This window comes from Lepisosteus platostomus, chromosome 9, assembly GCF_059453375.1.
Source record: "Lepisosteus platostomus isolate fLepPlt1 chromosome 9, fLepPlt1.hap1, whole genome shotgun sequence".
Classification (NCBI taxonomy): domain Eukaryota; kingdom Metazoa; phylum Chordata; class Actinopteri; order Semionotiformes; family Lepisosteidae; genus Lepisosteus; species Lepisosteus platostomus.
Genome location: NC_142619.1, coordinates 54,587,365 through 54,607,998, shown reverse-complemented (window position 1 = coordinate 54,607,998; position 20,634 = coordinate 54,587,365). Strand labels below are relative to the sequence as shown.

At 47.2% G+C, this 20,634-nt stretch overlaps 1 protein-coding gene across 10 annotated transcripts in view; it reads right to left on the bottom strand.

The window, feature by feature from the left end:
* Nucleotides 1-20,634, bottom strand: part of tmpoa (thymopoietin a) — a 30,531-nt gene that overhangs the window by 8,352 nt on the left and 1,545 nt on the right. For 6 of the 10 annotated variants that reach the window (XM_088645647.1, XM_088645648.1, XM_088645649.1 and 3 more), the window contains exons 2-5: nt 9,917-10,034; nt 6,773-6,925; nt 5,375-5,472; nt 2,355-2,492 (exon numbers count right to left, since the gene is read on the bottom strand). In XM_088645647.1, coding sequence (XP_088501773.1) covers nt 2,355-2,492; nt 5,375-5,472; nt 6,773-6,925; nt 9,917-10,034 — 507 coding nt within the window. The remainder of the gene's footprint in view (nt 1-2,354; nt 2,493-5,374; nt 5,473-6,772; nt 6,926-9,916; nt 10,035-20,634) is intronic. The other 4 variants (XM_088645650.1, XM_088645653.1, XM_088645655.1 and 1 more) reach the window with 1 other exon arrangement.

The window sequence follows — 20,634 nt, the reverse complement described above, 5'->3', positions numbered from 1 at the left end:
TTGGCTGGAGTTCCTCTTCCAAAGAGCCTGAAGTGAACTGTGCCCCACTAAAACTAAATCTCAGCCACATTCAAGGTGCACACTCAGCGAAGTTGTCTTTGGCATACATTAAAAAAAATTAAAAGTCCCACTCAATGCTTCTTCTCATGACAGTCATTGCAGTCAAACTGTTATACTATAAATGAACCATGTATAAATGTATAAACCTTACACTTTTTTTTTTTTAAAGGTGCACACCTTGTATAATCAATCTTAATCTTAACCTATTAAACTCAGAATATTCAACACGGGTGCAAAGACACCTGTCAGGGCTTTGGAGATGCCCTTAAACAGTTCAACACAGGTAGAGGATCTCCAAATATAACAATTCTTTGTCTGAAGTATTTTAGCAGAGTATTTTTGCATATTTATCCTTAAATCCTTTTGGCCTGGGTGCACCCCTGCATCAGAAGATCAGCGTGCCAGCGTGGAGAAACTGTTTTCCCTCAGGAAAACCGAAGGGAAGCAGCCTTAATAAGACTAAAAGCCAAGGAGGACTACTGGCCTCTGCGCCTCATTTCCTGTAGGTCCGAGACTCAAGTGTTTGATGACCCCAGCATCCTAAACCAGCACTGATCAGTGCATGCCGTGTGTCCAGAGCAGCCAGAGTGAGGTGTCCCATTCACCTTGTGTGTGGTCTAGAGGTTTCAGCTCAATGCACTGGTGGCACAGACGCCTGTGATATTTTAGCAAACTGGCCCTGAAAGAGTGAAGCTGTGCAACTGTTTTGCACAATGTTTCAATGCCTATGGATTATTTACCAGCCCTCTGATGGTGCACCTGGATCACTACGAAGCACACATTACCTGGCTTCGTGTGGGAATGTACTCCTGAATTGTTCGAATCTACTCTTGCTTATCTCATATTTGAACACGGCTGGGCTCTGTGCCTACTGTGGCCTAAAGCGCAGACCTTCCTGGGAAAATACCTCTCAAGCGCTCAAGAGCCGAACTTCGGGGAAAAAGAAGAGCTCCAGTCTAATACAGTAAAGGCTCGAGCGTGTCTGAAGTCACACCTGTTCTCTACCGAGATACCGCAAGACAGACGGATGCTGACAACCGACCCCCAGACCACAGAGCAGTCAGATTGCTGCTGCAGAGCCCAGCCCAGCAGGTCTCCCCCCGTGGTCTGCGGACCCCCCAGTGCTACTGCAGAGGCTTCCAGACAAGACGTGCGACACGTGATCGGATTGAAGCCCTCCAACCTGACATCCTGCGGTTCACGTCAGAGAGACGGCACCAGCCTGCTCGCGCGCGGGCCCGGTGAGGTTCGAGTAAGGAGCTGCGTCAGCGTGCACGGGCTGCAAAGCAACAGGTGAAGGTGAATTCCGTGCTGAAAGGAAGAGAAAAGAAAGCGCTTCGGCTGTGGAATCGCAGCTGGAGAAGACTCCACGGCCAAAACGTTGTTTCTTTTCTTTTCAGCTTGGAACAGACCTTGACCTTCACAAATACACGTCACGGTGAAGGATAAGGATGCACAGGTGCGCGAGCAGCTCGTGTTACAGGGTGCAGGTACCACGAGTCTCTTCCTTTGTTCCTTGCTACTGCGCTGGGTTTCCAGGGGTGACAGAAGTACTGCTGGGAGCAGTAGGAGGCGATCATCCAAGCGTTTGGAAATTGAGGAGGGGGGTCCGCACACTGGAGAAGGGTTGGGAGCTGCTGCCCTGCTCGCTTCCTGTGTGCAAACCCATCCCCTTGTCCCCAGTACTCAGTCACCAGGTGTCCCCTGTACCCGTGCTGCATCCACCAGGGACAGAGACAGAGAAACTAAGCCACTGCAGGTTTTACAAGCTTCAGGCTCTTAGACAGACTAGTACTTACAGCGAGGGTCTCCAACACTGGGGTTGGAGAACCCCAATCTGTTTCTAAAGACTGGGAACACCTAACGATGACCGATCAATTCAAACAGTAATTGGATCAATAAAGTGAATTCTGGTCCTCTTAAGCCTGAGGGGTATTCAGATATCGGTCACAGATCTGGAAATTACTCCAATCTGCTTAATTGTTCGAAGTCTTCGGAAATGAAGCCTGCTGGAGCAGGGAGGCAGACTCCACGCTCAAGTGATCTGTTTACGGTCAGGCCTGTGCACTTGTGCTGGCAGGGAATAAGCACAAAACGTCCCTCAGCTGGTATTAGCTTCTGGACAAGAGCCTGCTGCCCATAAACCCCTCTTCCGCTGTGGGAGCCCCACTCCTGTGTTGTACACCCACCCCGAACCTTCGGGGGGAAAAAAGCTCAGCACTCGGGGGTGAGGAGGAGAGGTGGAGAACGAGAGAGAGACAGAGAGAGAGAGAGACGGGAAACTGGGGGATTACAGTGTCGTCACTGGCTGGCACGGCCTGGTCAAGCAGGGCAGCTCGTCTCATCTTCCTCTTCACCTTCAGGACGCCCTGTTCGCGCTCTTCTTCGTTCAACCCCTCTGTCTTTCCCTCCTCCTCGCGGGTGTCGACACTCTGCACACACAACACACAAGCGCCTCTCGCCAAGAGTGACATTTCTACAGGATGCCCCCTCTAAGGCAGCAGGCAGGGAGTCACTGCTGTTTAATGACTAAATCCATTTACAGATGACCTAGAACATACTGTATAATAACTGCTGGCAGCTCTGTAGCCCTTTTCACCCACATCGAAACAAAAGTACTTTATATAAATCGGAGGAGGCCCATCTCCATCCATCACTGAAGTGCAGCACCTCCCTGGGTGACAGGACAACCTCCTCACTACCTGATTACAGATCAAGTAATGAACGAGCTGAATTAACAGAGAGCTTTAGTAAGGCTAGACTGTATGATTTAGTCTTTTAGGGGGGATTCGCACTCATAGGTGCTCAGTCATAATCCCACAGAAGGCAGCTTCACACCACTGGCTCTTCAGCCAAGCACAATTACCAGATATCTGAACGGTTCCTTTTGGAACGCAGCCTGGACACCAGGGTGATCACCCCTGCTGTTACTACCAGCGCCTTGGCATCTTTAATGGCAGTGAGGACCTTGGTGCGTCTCATCCATACACAGCACCTGTTCCGAGAAAAGACCGCCACCTGCTGGCCTGCTAACACTACTGACTTCTGTGCCCCGTTTTCCTGTAGTTCACCTATCCTGTTATCCCCTACAGGGGGGAAAACACCGCTTATTTTTAAACAAGCTTTTCTTTAACATTAAAAAAAACACAGAGGAGGCTGAGAGGTAGAAGGAAAGGCTCTCGTAGCACTGTTGGGAGGGGAGAGTGATCAAAGAATTTCTCTCAACTCAGAAACTCAGTCAGTTTCACGGACAAAATAATCCATTTTACAAAGCTGCTTGAGTTATTTGTCCCCTTGCGGAAATCGGAAAAAGCTCAAGTCGGGCACTGTGTCAGCACACGTAGGCTGCAAAGGAACAGGTAAAGGTTTATTCCATGCTGAAAGGTAAAGAAAAAGACAATGTTTCGGCTGTGAAGCCTGAAGAAGTTTAAACTGACACCAGAAGCAGGCTATTTTTTCTTTTCCTTTCAGCATGGAATAAACCTTTACCTGTTTCTTGAAATCAGAAAAAACGCCCCCTTATCTGATCTCAAACTCTTCCCACTCCAATGGCAATGTTAATAAAAACTCACCCTTCTTTTGTACAACAAAGTTCAGAACTCAGACTCCTGTGTCTCCTCCCATAGACACAGGAATCTTTATACAATGGAATGGATTAGACTCGCTGTCCCTGGAGAGCGCAATTCACCTGTCTTCATCAGCACTCTCAGCTCCCTTGGACTGCAGTCCCTGACAGAAACACCAGGTGGCAGCACATAACCACACACCATGCACTTGCTGTAGTTTCCTTGTGTTCAGAACGATTATCAACAGCACATGCGGTTCTCTACTTTTCTCAAAGTCAATGCATCACATAGCACCTCATAATAAAACAACCAAAACTCAAAACCTGAATTCTATACAATTCAACTCAAGATTGCTTCCGGGAACTAACAATGAAGACAAGGCGCCTTCAGGTACCCACACGCCATTAGAAAAAAGAGCTCGTGATGGAAGCCATGTTCAGCATGGCTCACATTGAACCATCAAGCAACATCTTGAAGCGGCTCCCCAGTTTCTTGTCAAAGTGCCAAACACCTGCTGTTTCACGATCTCCAACAGATGTGAGGCTCTAAACTGATCCGGAGCTTAAGCAGGATATTTCACCGGAACAAAAGCTTTATTCTTCCACGCAAACGGCAAAACAGGCCAAGCCGGGCCTGGTCCGCATCGTCTCGGCAGGAGCACCGCGCCTTGCCCCCCCCCCCGCAGGGCCCGTGGAGCAGCCTGGAGCCCCCAGGACAAGACTCTGATCCGCGGCCGCAGACATGACGGGGGTTAATCATCCTTCTCGGTGGACCTCTGGGCCGAAGAGCTCCTCGGCCAGGAAGGGCAGGACCTAAAGTGGGGACTGCAGTCCCAATTCCTCGGACCGGTTATTCAGTCTCGGCAGCAGAATAAATCCGTTGCCTCTACGGACAAAAATGTCCCAATTGCAACTGAAGTACAAAACCGTGAACTTTGTGAAAGTGAACTGCAAGTCGCCAACGTTGCTGCAATCTCGCACTGGGGGGTCCCGCGGACTGCGACGAGATTGCCGTTGGGTTAAAAGAGCTTGTTCACCGTATCACAGGGCTGCGGCACGTCACCGGAAGTTCTGTTGCCTCGTTCTGAACCGCAGAACACGGCTCTGCGCAGACCTGGACATCTACTCTATTGTGCGATGGAGGTTTTACATGTTACTGTGTGTACATTTGGCTGCTATTGCGGTTTGAAAGAAACTCATCAACGCTGATTCTTTTGAACCCCGATATACGGAAACAGCGCTGCAGGTCCCCTTTAAGAAGCTGTCTTGACCTGCAAGCCTTTCGCCCCGCTTGCAACACAGCACGACAGCACACCAGTAGTCAGAGGGGTCCCGTCACATAAAACAAGTCCCAAAGCGATACAGCTTGATAAAATCATAAGAACAGTTACAGTTACCTCCTTCTGAGAGGAGGGGTGGCTATTTAACCCGAGGGCCTTGTCCAGCAGTTTCTGGAGAAACACTGTGGTTTCAGATTCAAGAACGCAGCTGGACAGCCTTTTCCGTACTCCACACATTCACGGTTTTAGTCCTTAACGATCTCTGAAGGGGTTCATTTCATAAACCGCTTTTTTAATGTGTCCTAACAGAAGGAATCTTTAGAAACGTAGGGGGATTTAATGGTGATCTACAAACCCTTCTGGATCGGGGCTCCCCTTGGCCGGGGCTGGAGACCCCCGGACTGACTGGAGCTCTGGAACAAGAGGGCTGTGAGGACAGACGGACAGTCCCCGGTCAGCAGACACTCACCCGGTTGTGTTCGTAGCGCCGCGTTCGAAGGCCGGGGGTGGTTTTCACTCGGGTCTTCACAGGTTCCAGCTTCTCCACGATGGGCTCAAGCTTCTCATCTGAACACGAGAGAGGGACAGTGAGGGAGGGGGACGCACAGAGCACCTGTGCAGACAAGGAGACTGGAGTATGCAAACACACCGAGGGGCCTTAAATACGCAACAAGTGAAAACTGCAACCAAGACCACGGATGTGTTTTCAAATTCAATGCCAGTTATACTTTCATTTTAGATTTGGTTTAGGACTTGAGGGGGTCAGCAATACCCTTCGGTGCTTATCAATAATGTTAACAGAAGCACTGCAACCGATAAAATTAAGACGGCGGTATTATGATACACTTCAATTACGTTCTTAAAAAGCACGTGTGCTTTAACTTGCACTGTTTTGTTTCTTATTCTGCTTCTCTTTGGAGATGTTTTTAATTCGGTTACATTCTGTTTCTATCAATTCCGTATTCTGAACATTGTAAGGCTGGCTCGGTCGCACGTGCAGTTAAAGCCATCACTCTCTCATACATTGCAGAGAGAGCAGAGCAATGAAGGTATTGAGAGACAAGGCATGCACAGCAGGGAATTCTCACCCATTAAGACGAAGCCTTTCAATCTAAACGCTCCCAGGACTACCTGGTGGGAATCCTTCATCCCTCTACAACCGTGAAGCGTCGGATACTTTAACAAACCAAGAACATTTCAGCTGGAACAAATATCCCACAGGTGCCCTGCAACACCACTTTCTGTAAAGACCCTCCTCGGAAGGGAATTCCACTCCAGCAGGAGATCCTGCTGAGCTCGCAGGAATCCCGAGGAAGAACCTCCGCAGTGACCACAGCCCGGCCATTGAGACCAGGAGAAACAGGCGTCTGTCCAAGACATTATTCACGCCCTCCATTCTCACACAGAGAACGGATGTGTTCGGGAAGATTGCAAATACTAATAAAGACACGTTTTGACAATTTTACAGAACTTCCATCTGCTGTCACGGCCATGACGATATGTCGGAGCGGTGGCTCTGTGGCTAAGGATCTGCGCCTGTGACTGGAAGGTTGCTGGTTCAAATCCCGCGGCCGGCAGAGGAATCCTACTCCGTTGGGCCCCTGAGCGAGGCCCTTAACCCCAGCTGCTCCAGGGGCGCCGTACAATAGCAGACCCTGCGCTCTGACCCCAAGCTTCTCTCCCTGTCTGTGTGTCTGTGTCTCCATGGAGAAAAAGCTGGGGTATGCGAAAAGACGAATTCCTAATGCAAGAAATTGTATAGGGCTAATAAAGAAACATTACATTACATGTCACCTGCCCCCACCCCGAATCCCGTAGCTCTCTCGCCTCGCTCCCCTCGGCCGCACACGCGCCCACGCTCTCTCACCCTCCTCGTTGTCGCTGTACTTCTCCGAGTCCGTGTTGCCGTTCTGGTTGGCGTCCGCAGCTCGCAGGGGCGCCGAGGGGGGGGGCAGCGTCTCGGGGGGGCCCTGGTCCAGCAGCTTCTGGAGCTTCTTCTCGTACAGCTTCCGCGTCGAAGCTGAGGTCGCAGGAGACGAGCCGTGCGTGAGCCGCGCTCCACCCCGGTGCCCCGGCCGTAGCTGCTGTTACGTGCAACAGGTAGGCCAACCCCCCTCTCCTCCTCCCACCTGTCAGGCTCCGCATGGCCTGGCACCTCAGTCCCTGTCTGGGTTACTTTCGCCCTACTCCCCTCCTCGCAACCTTCACTCCTCTAATCCTGGTCTCCTCTCTGTCCCCCAAGCCCGTCTGCACTCCATGGGTAATGGAGCCCCGTCTCCTGCTGCACCCCAATGCTGTGGAATTCTATCCCCCTATCAGAGCGTCACCTTGCCTGAGCACTTTCAAAGCAAGACTCCTGTCTGCACCTTTGCTTTCCTACTCCTGTACTGTAATTGTGACATTCTGCTCTCTCCTCTCATTATGTGCTTTTTTTTCTTTTTGCAACAAAAGCACTTTGAGAAGCCACTTTTAAAGGCACTAAAAATCTTAATAATAGCAATATGATTATTATTGATGATAATGAAGTAATGAATTGTAATCACCATCAGCAACGACCGTCATATCCTTCCCTAACCTACTACTTCAGCTAGAGATTGGAACAAAGAATTGGATTTGAAATTAAGTACAATATCAGCAATGATTTCAGTCTGGTCAGGGCTCACAGGTTTCATTCTTTTAACTCGAGGAACACCAACACCTCTATTTGGTCACAAAATTATTAAAGCAAAACAAAGTAGGAACTAGTCAGCTTTTAAATAGCTGTATTTTTTTTTAATCTGGTGAATTCCAAGTTATGTGCAAGTCATCTTTTTCACATAAGCAAGTCTTGTTTTGCATGTCCCTCTAAGTGCACACTAGTTGAGCTGCCTGCTCCCCCAAGCTTGGACTATGGCAAGGTTGACAGAACAACATGGTTTTTGGGAATCTTTCTCTCTCATTCCACTTTGAGAATTGGTTACTAAACAGAAAACAGTGTGCAGGTAAGGCACTGAGGGGTACTGCAGGGATCTCTACTAGGACCACAGCTTTTCTTACCTGATCAATGTTTGAGATTCCAGAATAATAAACTAGTTACATTTGCAGATTATACTCAATTGGCCAACTGTAGAGGCAGCAAATTTAACTCAAAAACATTTCACAACATTAAACACCATTTACACCTAAGTTGTGAAAAAGACTAAAGAAAAATGGGAAATACTGAGCTAGACGAAGCTACTTATGAGAAAGACTAAGGTGTTTATGTTGACATAAGTTTATATCTGGGAAACTATGAAAAAAGTAAATAATTTAAGATATTTAGGTAAAAACAGAATTGAAATCATGGGATATTATAAATTGTATAAAACACAAATAAGGCCTCCTTTAGAATACTTTAGAGTTTTGGTCACCATGTAACAGAAAAGACATTGCTGCTCTGGAATCATTCAAAACACAGCTGGATGAGATCCTTGGATCAATTAGCTACTGCCTATCCTTTGTTCTGATATTCTGATCAGTTTTCTGTGAATTCACAGAAACCAGAAGAACAGGAAGCCCTGCTTGTGCGTGATCCTGAATCAGTATTGCAGAGGAATAAAGTGAATGAGTGCCAGCACCCAGGCTGTAAAACTGCTCATACCACTGGGACACTGGCTTCTCTAACTCCAGCTAGCACTTTCAAAACACTTGCACAACTTTCACAGCTTTTCGGATGAGCGCAAAATGTGTTCTGCCCTTCCCAGGTCACTCAAAACATACTCCAGCTTACTTCCCAAAACTCAGCTCAACATTTGTTTGTACCAAAGACATACATTGTTACTTACAGAAACCGGGGAGCAAATCTGGCTCCAGGGCTTTGTGCTTGGCTAGCTACCAGCCTGCAACGCTCCAACATGTTTGGAATTAGGTCTTGAAAGACTCCTGCAATTGTTCTGAAAAACTGTTTTGCTGGCCTGCTGTAAACTGCTTTTTAAACCAAATGTACTTGACTGGCTCACATTCCTTAGCAACTGTGACTGCTCATTCCTAAAGGGAAATCCCTGCAAAAGCTTAACTGCATGCCTGCCTGCCTCAAAGCACAGCTCAAAAATAAAGAACGCCCTGTACTAATCTAGACATTTAAACACACTAGGCAAACCACAGTTATCATTAGATTAGGCAGAGTCCAAGAGAGAACAGCGAGGCAGTGTCTAGCAACAATTCGCTGCAGTCTTGTATTGTCTTAACTCAGAGCTCACTGGCTTTTCAGTTCCGATCTCTGAGCAGCTGATCAGGACCGGCATTTTGCTATTGTATTATCAATTCTTTATACAAAGGCTTTTCAATGCAAGCATTTGATGTCTATGCTATGCTCTGATGTAAACCACCTGCCTATGCGTGCCTATACATAGATACATGAACAAACGCTGTTCTGTAAAACGGCTACATCATTCCACATATATATATACACACACTGTATATATCAGCTGTAGTGTTTTTCCCCTTTCATCCACACAAGAGCACGTCTCCAAACCTTGAGTCATGAGTCAGAATGCAGCAGGCTTCCTCGCTCATTACATCAACACCTGAAGACCTCTGAATGGTCTTTCACAGTCCAATTAGGTTCATGATGAGCTCAGTGAGGTCATTAAGAACAGAAGTAGTCCAGAACCGGAGACGTTCGAGCCGTGGTGCACAACACTAAAACCAAACTGCCACGGGGTTACCACACTCACCCATGAAGTCGCTTGTCTTGATCGAGGTCTACTGGTTCAAATGTCCTGCTCCTGGAATCTCTTAATTCCTAACCTTGTGGCCTTCATCCAATCATCACAGAGCCCTGCCTCCTCAGAGTGCACCACAGGCCCGGCTTATGCTATGCTGTACAACCAGCTTGCTCAGAGGGCAGTCTCCCTCCCACTTTTGTTTTTTAATCATGGCACTAGTAACAAATGGAAATATCATTTAATAGGAAGACAGAAAGAAGCTCTGGCCACTCGCCCGCGACGGGCGCTGGCGTTCCCCCTGTTACACGTGCTGCCTCATTACTCACCCACGATGGGCCCAACGCTGACTCCATACTTCAGCAGCTGGTCCTTCAGATCCTCGTCGGTCAGCTCCGCGACGTCCACATCCTCCGGGCGGGGCTTGTCCGTCTTCTTCGTGGCTTTCTGCAGAGGGACAGTGGGTCACAGGTTTACCGCGGGGACACCACACTACCTTCCTGTGCCTGGGGAGCACAGAGCACTGCGGTCACCCACCCTATACACAAGCGTCCAACAGCATGGAACTTGCTTCACCTCTGGGATTTTGAACGCTTTATCTCTTGCCTCTCCAGAAATGGCGGATTGCACCCTCAACATATTCCACTGTAGGGGATCCACACTCCCAATCGGGTTCGTGTGAGAGAAAGCCACAGTGAGTTTATGTACGCATGCGTACAGGAATTGCTCGGCCACAAGAGCGGCAGCCAATTCAGAGTACCAGCTGGGACTTTCCCATTTATATAGTCAAGCAATTACACAGAAACAAGCACAGAGGAGGAAGCGTTTCCTGAGGAGTGATACCACTCCAAGGGAGCAGTTAACATATTTGTGCAATAAATTCAGCAAAGATATCGCAGAACAAAGACCGCTCATTTACAACTCCAGATACCAAGTCCCCAGTAGTCCTTGAACTATTTTTAAGTCCTGCGCAATTTCAGCTTCGCAAATCTTATCTGACAACTTCTGATACTCTTCAAGCAATTTCTCTGCCCACAATATGCTCTTAACCCTTTCATTCACTATTATGGCTCTGAGTTGTCCCCTTGCTGCCAACCCCTGCTCCGCTCCACGGTTCATACACCATAACACCAACACTCAAGCCTCAGACCTCAGCCAGGCACTGAAGAACGGCACTTGACAGGGCACTGAAGTACAGTGAAGTACAGATTTGAGCAATCCGGTCTGAAACGGGTTATGCTGTGAAATGCTGAGGTACTTTTTTTTGCCAGGGCAGGAAGAGACCCAACACAAACAAAACATACCATGCGTCTCGGTTCCCTGGATGAATTATTCTGGGCAAGCATTAATCTTAATAAAAACACGAGCAGCCCTTCTGTTTGATCTAGAAGCAGCAATCAAAACCAGTCTGATCAGTGATGAGCAATCCTAGTTCCATTTTCTGTTGTGAAAATGTGCATTTTCTTTTTTAAGTCTAGCATATTCATAACATTTATCGCTTGGATCTACAGCAGGAGAACTACAATTGACTATATGAAGAAAAATAAACATCAGCACATCTGATCTCACTTCCTGCTGATCGACTCATTACAGAGCAAAACGCGCGCACACACACACAGCATACAGTACCTCTTCTGCACAAAATCACCGTTCACAGATTGTGCTCTAAGCCAGGGGTTCGTTATCTCTGTCCTGGGGACCCCCACACTTGTTAGGGTTTGCTCCAGCTCAGCACTGGTGGTTATACAGGCGAAACTCTGAATTCACCTACCAACAGGGCCATTTGAAATCGTTTAATTGCTTTCTGCTTGAACACAGCAGTGCCCTGGATTAACGTAACATCGCCAGCTCTTAAAACAGAAAAGAACAGGAGGTGTGGGACTAGTCAGTCAGCAGTGCAGAGAAGAGGTCAGGGTTTTGGACTCATAGCCTGAAGGTTGTGGGTTCAAATCCTAGGTGTGATGTTGCAGTTGTACATTTGAGCAAGACTTGAGCTGACTCCATTTAAAAGCCCAGCTATGGTTGCGCAGGTAAGTCACTTTGGGAAGGCCTGCTCTGGGGCCCATGGACGGACTGAACTGGATATTTTGTTTGCAATAAGGTGAGGTTTATAACAAGCAGTGGGAGAGATCCTGCTGCTTTCTGACCCCTCTGTGGGTTCCCTTAGTGCAGGTTGTAGACGCACCTGCATCAGTGCACAGTTAACCAGGCTGGAGCTCAAACTCGCTGGAACACAGAGTGCTGGCAACACCCCCATTCACACACAAACCCTGCAGAAAGACCAGTCCGAGTCCAAATGCACAGCTGGATCCAGATGTGTCAGGCACACCACAGGAAATACAGCAGCCTTCACAGTCGTGCCAATACACCTTCAGAACAAAGGCCTTGAATAGGTTTCAAGGGAAAAACAACTTCTTGATCTGCTGCACTGAGGGAAAAAAAAACGTATTCGTGTCACAAGAGACTCCGATTGCACTTTTACTCCTGTAGAAACTACGCCACTGACCTGCCCTTTAATTTGACTCTCATCAACAAGATGATTATTTACCTCCAGGGTGAGACAGGTCCTCCACACCCCAAAAACCAGCAGGCCAAGAGTTAACTAGGATCACAAAATGAAAATGATAAAAATCACTGAGATCAGGAGGTATGAGGCCCTGGAGCTGCTGGCTCTCGACAGCACTGGTTGTGGGATAGAGAAATCACAGCTGCAACCTCAGGAATGCTGTCAAAACGCAGGCCACGCCCCCCCCTCAAAAATGCCACAACACTACATTAAGAAAATGAGTTATAATGAGAAGAAACACACAGAGGAACGAGATCTTCTACAGAAAAGGGGAGAATACAGAGAGGGCGCAGTGGACCTCTTCCCCAGTAAGGCTTGGGGGTTCATCTGGCAGGAGAGGGACCTGTGCTCGCCTCAGGCAGCCTCGGCCTCAGAACTCACTAACAGCAGTGGAAAAGGAGCACAAGCCTTGGAGCAGTCCCCCCCTCCTTGAGCCCCCTTCTTTTTGACACCTCCAAAACCTGAGGTGTGTGTATGGGGGGCGCCGACAACCCAGAGAAACAAGGAAAAACTACAAAGTAAAAGCCGGTCTTTAAAATACAACGGGAAATTTTTTCTCCAAGTCAATTTCCGCTCTCTTCTTCCCCATTTGTTAAACTGGACTTCCTGGGGACCTGAGACACTGCCTCGGGTCTGAACCGTTATCTGGATCCACATCTGGCCTGCAGTGCTGCCCAGGACAGTAACAGGCTGTCTGCAGCACAGCTGTGACTGTTCGTACAGATCACAGCACCACAGAAAGCTCAGTTGCACATTACAATCCCTTAAGACTCAGAATATGTAACAGTCAGCAGAAAACCAATCAAAAACTGAGCTACACCTGAATATGGGCAGGAAATGATGTCTAGATGTGCGGACCTAAACTCTAAAACAGGACTCTCCCCAATTCTCAACATTGCAGAAATGGTGGATCCCACAAAATTAGCCTTCTGTCACGATTTCCAGGAGTCTGCCAGGACTGCACCGGAGAAAACTGCGCTACTGAGAGCAGGAACTCTCTTTGCTTTTCAGGTTTATGTGCAGGAAGGCTTACATCTGTCACTCTGACACACACATGGTTAGTCCCACTGCTAACGCCAAGTTAAAAGGTTATACTGCACCTGAGAGATTAAACACTTTTCATTTTACGATGCACCTGTGTAAGCATAATGACAAATAAAGTGGAACTTAAAATTGAATTGAAAAGGTTGATCTTTTGACAAATGAACAAGATGCACTCATCTGTCTCTTGCTTCTACTAGCAACTCGTGCACAACTGAGATGCTGATGCGCTTTCATTGAAGACAGCAAGCAAGACTTGGAGAGAGACCCGATTCCATAAAGAAACCACCAGCTGACTGAAAGTAGCACTGAGAGTTGGGACCTATTTTAACTCCAAAAGTTCTCAAGTACAGAGATATGGTTGATGAAATGGTACAGCCTAGCTTTTAGGCAATTCAGTTTGAAAAGGGCACCAGACAGCTGATCTACAAACAAACCTTTGCAAAAATGCCAGTGCTTTTTTTATATATAAGGCAAGTCTCATTGCAGATCATTTGACCAGTTCCATTCAAAAAGCACCAGCATCAGATTTACTCCAATTAATACATAGTTACTGAAAAGGTCCAAACACTCTACTGCGGGTCTGCGGATGTTTTCTGCTACCAAGCCCCACTTCTTGTCATTATCTTAGCAGGGACCTGCTCGAGAATCCAACATAATAACCAAAAAACTACAATCCACCCGATACCAGGAACTAGCAGAGGCGACTGCAGAAGTAACAGACGCCTTTCTTCACTGGTCTTTCACTTCCAGTGAAGTTCTCTGCATTCCAGGGATTCTCCTTCTGTAATAAAGAGACACACCGCCTGGCAGAGCGAGGAATCCAGCACCACTCAGACAAGGACGACGACGACAGAGTCTGAGGCTCCAGAACATGAGGGGGGACCTGCTAGACAAGTGGCTCTTTCAGGTAGGCTCTAGGGGGGGGCACCCTGCGCCCGGCTTCATCAGAACTTTACACAGGCGTCACCTTGGAGAACAGAAAACAAATGCCAACCAACCAGCCAACCACTCCCCTGCGGAGAAAAACGCAGACCCATTGCTTCCTCATTCTCCAGGATCACAGTGTTGGATCGAGGCTGCTTCACAAGTCCCAACGCAGGACCGGAGAGAGAGCCTGTGAGGACAGCACGCGTCGCCACCTGCTGCTGCAGCAGCTGCCTGTCAGCTTGGTGGCGAGGTCAGTTTCTGGATCAGGCCTCTTTGGGCACGTCTTGCAAAGCCCGTCCAGCTGATCCAGAGCCTTCCCAGCTACTCCATGTTACCGGGAGAAGGGACAGGGGGTCGGCAGAGGTCACAAGAACAATCTGGACTCATCTGCCGTCCCTAATTTAATAAAGAAACCTAAAAAGCACCTCTACAATCTGGCCTAATGCTCTTGAGACTTGTTGCTGTTTGTGTCCTGCAACACTACTGACAGCCTTTACAAGACTGGAGTTGACCACCGTCAGAAATGTGAGCAGAAATGAACAAAGGGGACCCCCCCCATCCCCAAGATTCCTCAGGGTGCCCCAAAGTGACTGAATTGGCACCTGACTTTTCCGGCCTTCCCGCGTGCTGCTCCTCTTCAAAGAGCTCCACCGAGTCCAATTCAGATTCGGCATAAGTGCATGTCTGCTGTCACAGCTTTAGGTGACTGAGACGTGTCTCTAAGATTTCAGATCAAGTCTGTGACACTGGGAAGGGTGAACACTTCTAACTTTAAAACAGAGAGGATGTCTGCTGAGGTCTGGGGGGTCCCTTGAGCAGAAACAATGGTAAAGTTACCTCAGTATGCCTAGGGCAGTTGTGGATTCATGATTGAAAAAGAGCAGGACAGAAACAGACCATATAAGATGACATGGAGGGAAAAAAAGAAGGGAGGAGGAAGAAGGAAGAAACAAGGAGAGCAGGGAGAGGAGAGAGGAGTCCAGAGGAGTTGGGACTTGAAGCTTGTGCCAGGCGAGAGCTCCTACTTCTTCATCATTCAAACCAAACCTGACTGGAGCTGAGTACTCAAACCTTGTTGGAGAGAGCGTGCTTTTTTTGTGTTTTCAGGGACCTTACGTTTCCAGACCAACGATACCTCAGTTAGATATGTCTTTCCAGCTTAGGGTGCATTTTTATGGATAAGGATACAGGCTCCCATTTATTCTGTGGCATCCGAGGTGCAGAGAGAGAGATTTAACTGCAGGTTGCTTTGTATATAATTAGAAGGCAGCTTCTCTCTTATGTGGCCTCTGTAGGCATTAAGAGTTTAGTGCTTAGTAGCAGTCTGGGGTTTTCTGGCTGACCAGAAGGTTAGACCTCTGAAAGTGAATTCTCGGGTATATGGTTAGAAATCAAGTACAAGTTGGGGGGTTTTGAATAATTATTTCACTTCTAGACTAAACCACTCTGTCAATTCCTGATTTTCACCAGTTTCGTAGCCCCCCCCCATTTGTAACTATTCAGCCAACACTTTCTATCCACAGCAAATTGGATTCCAGTTACACAGCTGGGCATTTTACTGGAATACTTCAGCTGACTCCTCTGAGGTTTGAACCCACAACCCTGCAGTCCCAGGTCCAGAACCCTGAGCACTGCTCCACACCGCAGCCCTGACCGCCACACACGGAGAGCACTAACTAAACCCGACACCTTCCCCAGCCCTGGGAACACCGGCCAAGCGACTCGGAGGGACCTGGAAACACCCGGAATCGTCTACCCCGACACCTGCTCCGCTGAGGGGCAAGGCAAGTGCTGCTAATTGTTTTGCTCTCAATACCTCCGGATACCCGACATTTCAGATGCGCAAAATGAAAAGGGAACTGATCCAAACAAAGGCGGACCACCACAGGTCTCAGCTGCGGGGATTTTCGAGTCACGGAGGGCTGAGGCCCTGAGCTTGCATCTGGCTGACTGCAGACACGACGCACACTCCTCCCCCTGGAAAGCGATTTCCTCAAGAGACAGGCCAAGCCCACTAGCAAAACAACCGCTCTCAGAGCAGGGGGGAGAATGTGAAAAGGCTCTTGTTACAGGCCAGAGACAGCACACTGTGCATCTTCCTAACCTGATCCACTGCAGGAATTTAGTTCCTGAAAAAGACCCAATTGTTTCACAAGTCTGTGGCATGTTTCATTCTAACCACACAATTTAGGACCCAGAAACAACCGAACGGAAGAGAGAGGCAAAGTGTGCTCTATTGGGGAAAAAGTCTTTTTTAAAAAAAGCCCTATTTCTTTACAATTAGTTATCAACTGAACAGGACAGCAGTGACATAATCGTTCCCTCCAGATCACTTACGAGGTGCATCAGGCTTGACGTTCAATGGCCTGAACCTGGATGCATGCGAGTGCTTTTCTGAGATACTAAGACTTTTCAAGAGTAAACAGCATCTCTTAAAGGCTTCCCTGAGAAGCTCTGCCCTTGAAGGAGTGCAGCTTGAGCTCCATAATTCAGACATTGTGGGTTCACGTCTGGTTCAAGTGACTGGCTGACTTTAAACGGAATTCCCCAGCTAGTGCACAGCTGGCCTGGAGCCACTAAAGGGCACAGTGGGATTAGCTGAGCAGGTCTCTTCTTGGCTCTCCGAGGCACAGTGTCCCCTGTGGCCTCCTGGGTTCCTGCAGCCATGCCTGGTTCTCAATGAGGGATTCACCTCCCATCCAATCAGTACTGACCCCCTGGTACTGTGTGGTGTTACCTTTGATGAATGTGCCTACCCTCCAATCAGAACAATCCTTCGGAAAAGGGCTGGGGAGCCTGTGATGGATGTGCTTACCCTCCAATCAAAGCTCATCCTTTGGTAAAGGGCGGGGCAGCCCATGATGGATATTCTTACCCTCCTATCAAAGCCCATCCTTCATTAAAGGGCGGGGCAGCCTGTGATGGATGTGCATACCCTCCAATCAAACCTCATCCTTCAGAAGAGGGCGGGGCAGCCCCATGATGGTCGTGCCTTTCCTCCAATCAGAGCTGATCCCTCAGTAAAAGACAGTGCTTTATATAATGAATATATTTTCAATCACAGCTGATCCCCCAGTACAAGGCTGTGCTGCCTGTGATGTGATAGGAGATGAGTGCCTGGAGGCTGGGAGGAGTCTTGAATGCCAAGTTGTGAAAAGTACAACAGGCTATTCCAAATCAGATGTGTAAAAAAACAAGACAAAAAGTTAAACAGCATCTTAAGCGATGCACTAGACTGGGTACAGCATAAATCAACTTAGGCAAGACGGCAAATCCCAAGACACAAGTTCATTTACATGATCAAATAAAGCACAATAAACTTTAGCCTGCCTTACATAACTAACAGTTAAACTGGAGCACAATTTGTCTAATGGTGCTAAAAAAACAGCTTTGCGAAGAAATCTAAACAACCAAGCTAAGAATAAAATCTTCCAGGCACTGGAAATGAGGTGTTTAACCCACTAATCCACATGAAAAGCAGAATTCCAACACTTTGTCAACATTGTTCTGTTCCAAACCTGGGTCTTCTGATGTCTAAAGTAACAAAGTGTATCGGAAGATTCAGGTAGTGAAACTGTGCAGACTGCACACCTCTCCTGCAAACTGCAGCTTCCACATTGTGTCAACTGGCATGCTGCAAATAAGAAACAGGCCTCAAATGATGCACTAACATCTCAATTTATAACCATCTTGCAAAGTATAATCTGCACAAGAACCACGGTAATTATACCTCACCATAAGAATGACAGTCCTACATGAGGCCCTGGAAACTATATTTGAAAGGAATATACCCTTTACATTCTGGTAAACTGGATTTTGACTGGAGGGGAACTGACGAATATTTGTTTGGAATCCTTACATCAGCAGGGAAGAAAGCTATAACAAGCAAGTGGCGTCTCCCAGATTTACCAACAATGAATGATTGGATTGAATTAATAAAGCAAATATATATATAATGGAAAAAATAACATTTTCACTAAAATTACAAGTGAAAAAATTGGTCAAATACTGGTCTAGATGGGTTCAGTACATTAAACCTTCAAGGTTGGATTTTGTTGAGATACAAAATAACTGGTCTCCTCCCTTTTCATATTCATAAATGTATACATCTTCCTTCTTTTGAATGTATATAGTTTGGTTTAAAAGTTAATTAAATAATTGTAAAATACTAGGGGAACAAACAGGAACAGACAATTGTTTTCCTGAGATGTAAGGCTGAATAATGGTGGTTTATATGTAAAATGGTTTTGTTTTGTTCTCTAAAATATATCTTTTAAAAAAAATAATAACAGTCCTGGAATACATCCAGTGGTGTGGTTCAGTAACAGCGTGTGTGAAACATAACTCCACACAGAAACGAGTGGACACCTGTGATATAGCGGACACACGGGGAGAATACAGGGTCACTTACTCAATCCGAGACTGAACTCGTCACAGCACACCTACATCTGACGGCAGAAGACAGACGTCAGTCAGGACATGAGAACTGCTCGGACAGAGCACGGACTGTGCTCTGCCGGAGGCAAACACGTCAGGGCAAATGTTACTCGGAAAGTTGCCGCCAATAGCTCATTCAGCATCTTTTCCCCCCACGACCACCTTAAGTGAAGATGGCCACAGCGTCCACTCCACTCGGGAGTGACTGTGTGCCGTGGGAGGGAGTCCCGACGTCCAACCCGCAGTTTCTTCGTGAAGCCCCGGTAGGGGGCGGCGTCACCTGGGCTTGACACTGACGTCAGCGCCGAGACACCCCCAGCGACGGGCCTCGGGTCCAGATTTCCGTCTCACTGACGCACTAATTGCTTACGTGCTAATGGGCCGTTAGGTCCACTCATCCGTCTCAGCGTGACGAGCTCTGTAACGCCCGTTTCTCGTCCCGGACTCAACAAAAGGATTCGCGCAGTCGGCCGCTCTCTCGGCTGGGTTCAAAACAGCAAAGCATCGAGTTGATCGCTCTTAAATGACAACCTTTTAGAGCTGTGGAATTCTTTTTAAACAAAATCAAATCAAAATCAAAGTTTATTGATCAAATGCACAACAATACAGCGCGCAGCGGTAGTTGATGGCAATGAAATGTCTTTTCTGCGAGCTCACAAAATACGAGAATCACAAAAAAATGTTTAAAAAAAAATCACAAAATCAAGGTTAAAAGCACAGCAACCCGCCTCGGCACAAACCGCACTTTTACCGGGGTAAAACACAACTCCGCTAAAGTTCAACTCCAGTTCGCCGCCCTGCTGCCACACGGACACCTGTCCTCCTGTGCTTTCTGTAGGGTTTTTTTTTCTTTACTCCTCATTAGTTTTTTTTGTCATTGTTATTTTGCTGTTTTTCTTGTTTCTCTTGGTTCTTGTTTACGTATGCCCTTTTGAAAGTGTTGTAGCATGTCTATTTTATTAAACTCCACAGTACTATTTGCGACACGGATCCTATTTTGTGGCGTTACCCGCTACACAGTTTTTGTGATGCTCACACCTGAAGAGGGTGTTTTCTTTCTTCTCTTTCCAGCACGGAATAAACCTATGACTTGTATTTTTGTGATGCGCTATAAATGTTACATGTTGTTGTGTGTTATATTGTACATGTGCAATAGATTGATGTACAATGTTTTTCTTATTTATTGTAATAGAATAATGTGCAATGTTTTCTTTTCTTCTTTTTTTTTGTTTGCATTCTATTTAAATGTACAGGAGCGCTGCGTGTCCATAAAACAAAATTCCCTCAGGGGACAATAAAATCTAATCACTTATCTTAAATCTTTCTTTTGCGGCAAGAATAGTTAACAAAAAGTAGTCAAATCCCCCCAAACATCCACCAGGTGACATGAAGACCAAACCCACCCCGTGTGGACCCCCACACCCCAAGACAACCCGCAGGACGCTATCGGGGAGCAAATGTACAAAATCTTGAACCGCAGAATGTGGCTCTGGGGTCAGATATTTTTATTCTTCAGATATCTAAGAGTGATTTACCGTGATTTAGCGAACTCCGCAGAAGAGACATTTTCCCTATCAAGTTTTATAAAACGGTATACCCGCTACGCAGTTTTTTTTTTATGCAGCGCCTTAACTTCGATTTAAATAATGGAGATGATCCGCTACAGTTGCATATTCAGAGAACATATTGTTTTTTTTTTTAAGTTTTGGTACTTGTCGATGCGCGCCTTCCGTTTCTTACTACTTAAGCTAAAATGATTTGATCATTTCACGTATTTGTCCGTGATTTTGCCCAGACGGTTGATCCGGATGTGCAATCGCTCCTCGACTCCGTGCAGAGCCCGTTCTTGCTCTATTGTTTATTTTCCTTCAGCGTGACCGGGCTGCCCGCGTCGGATTCAAAACACAGAAGCGCTGTCCGGCCACGCTACGAAATATTTCAACCCGTTTGCGATCTCCGTCTCGGAAACCGCTCAGACAAAAACGCACGACGTTTTCGAAGCAGGTTGAACACCGGCGAGGTATATGATTTCGGCGCGTCTCGGCGCCGCCGAAAATGAATTATTAATGGCGA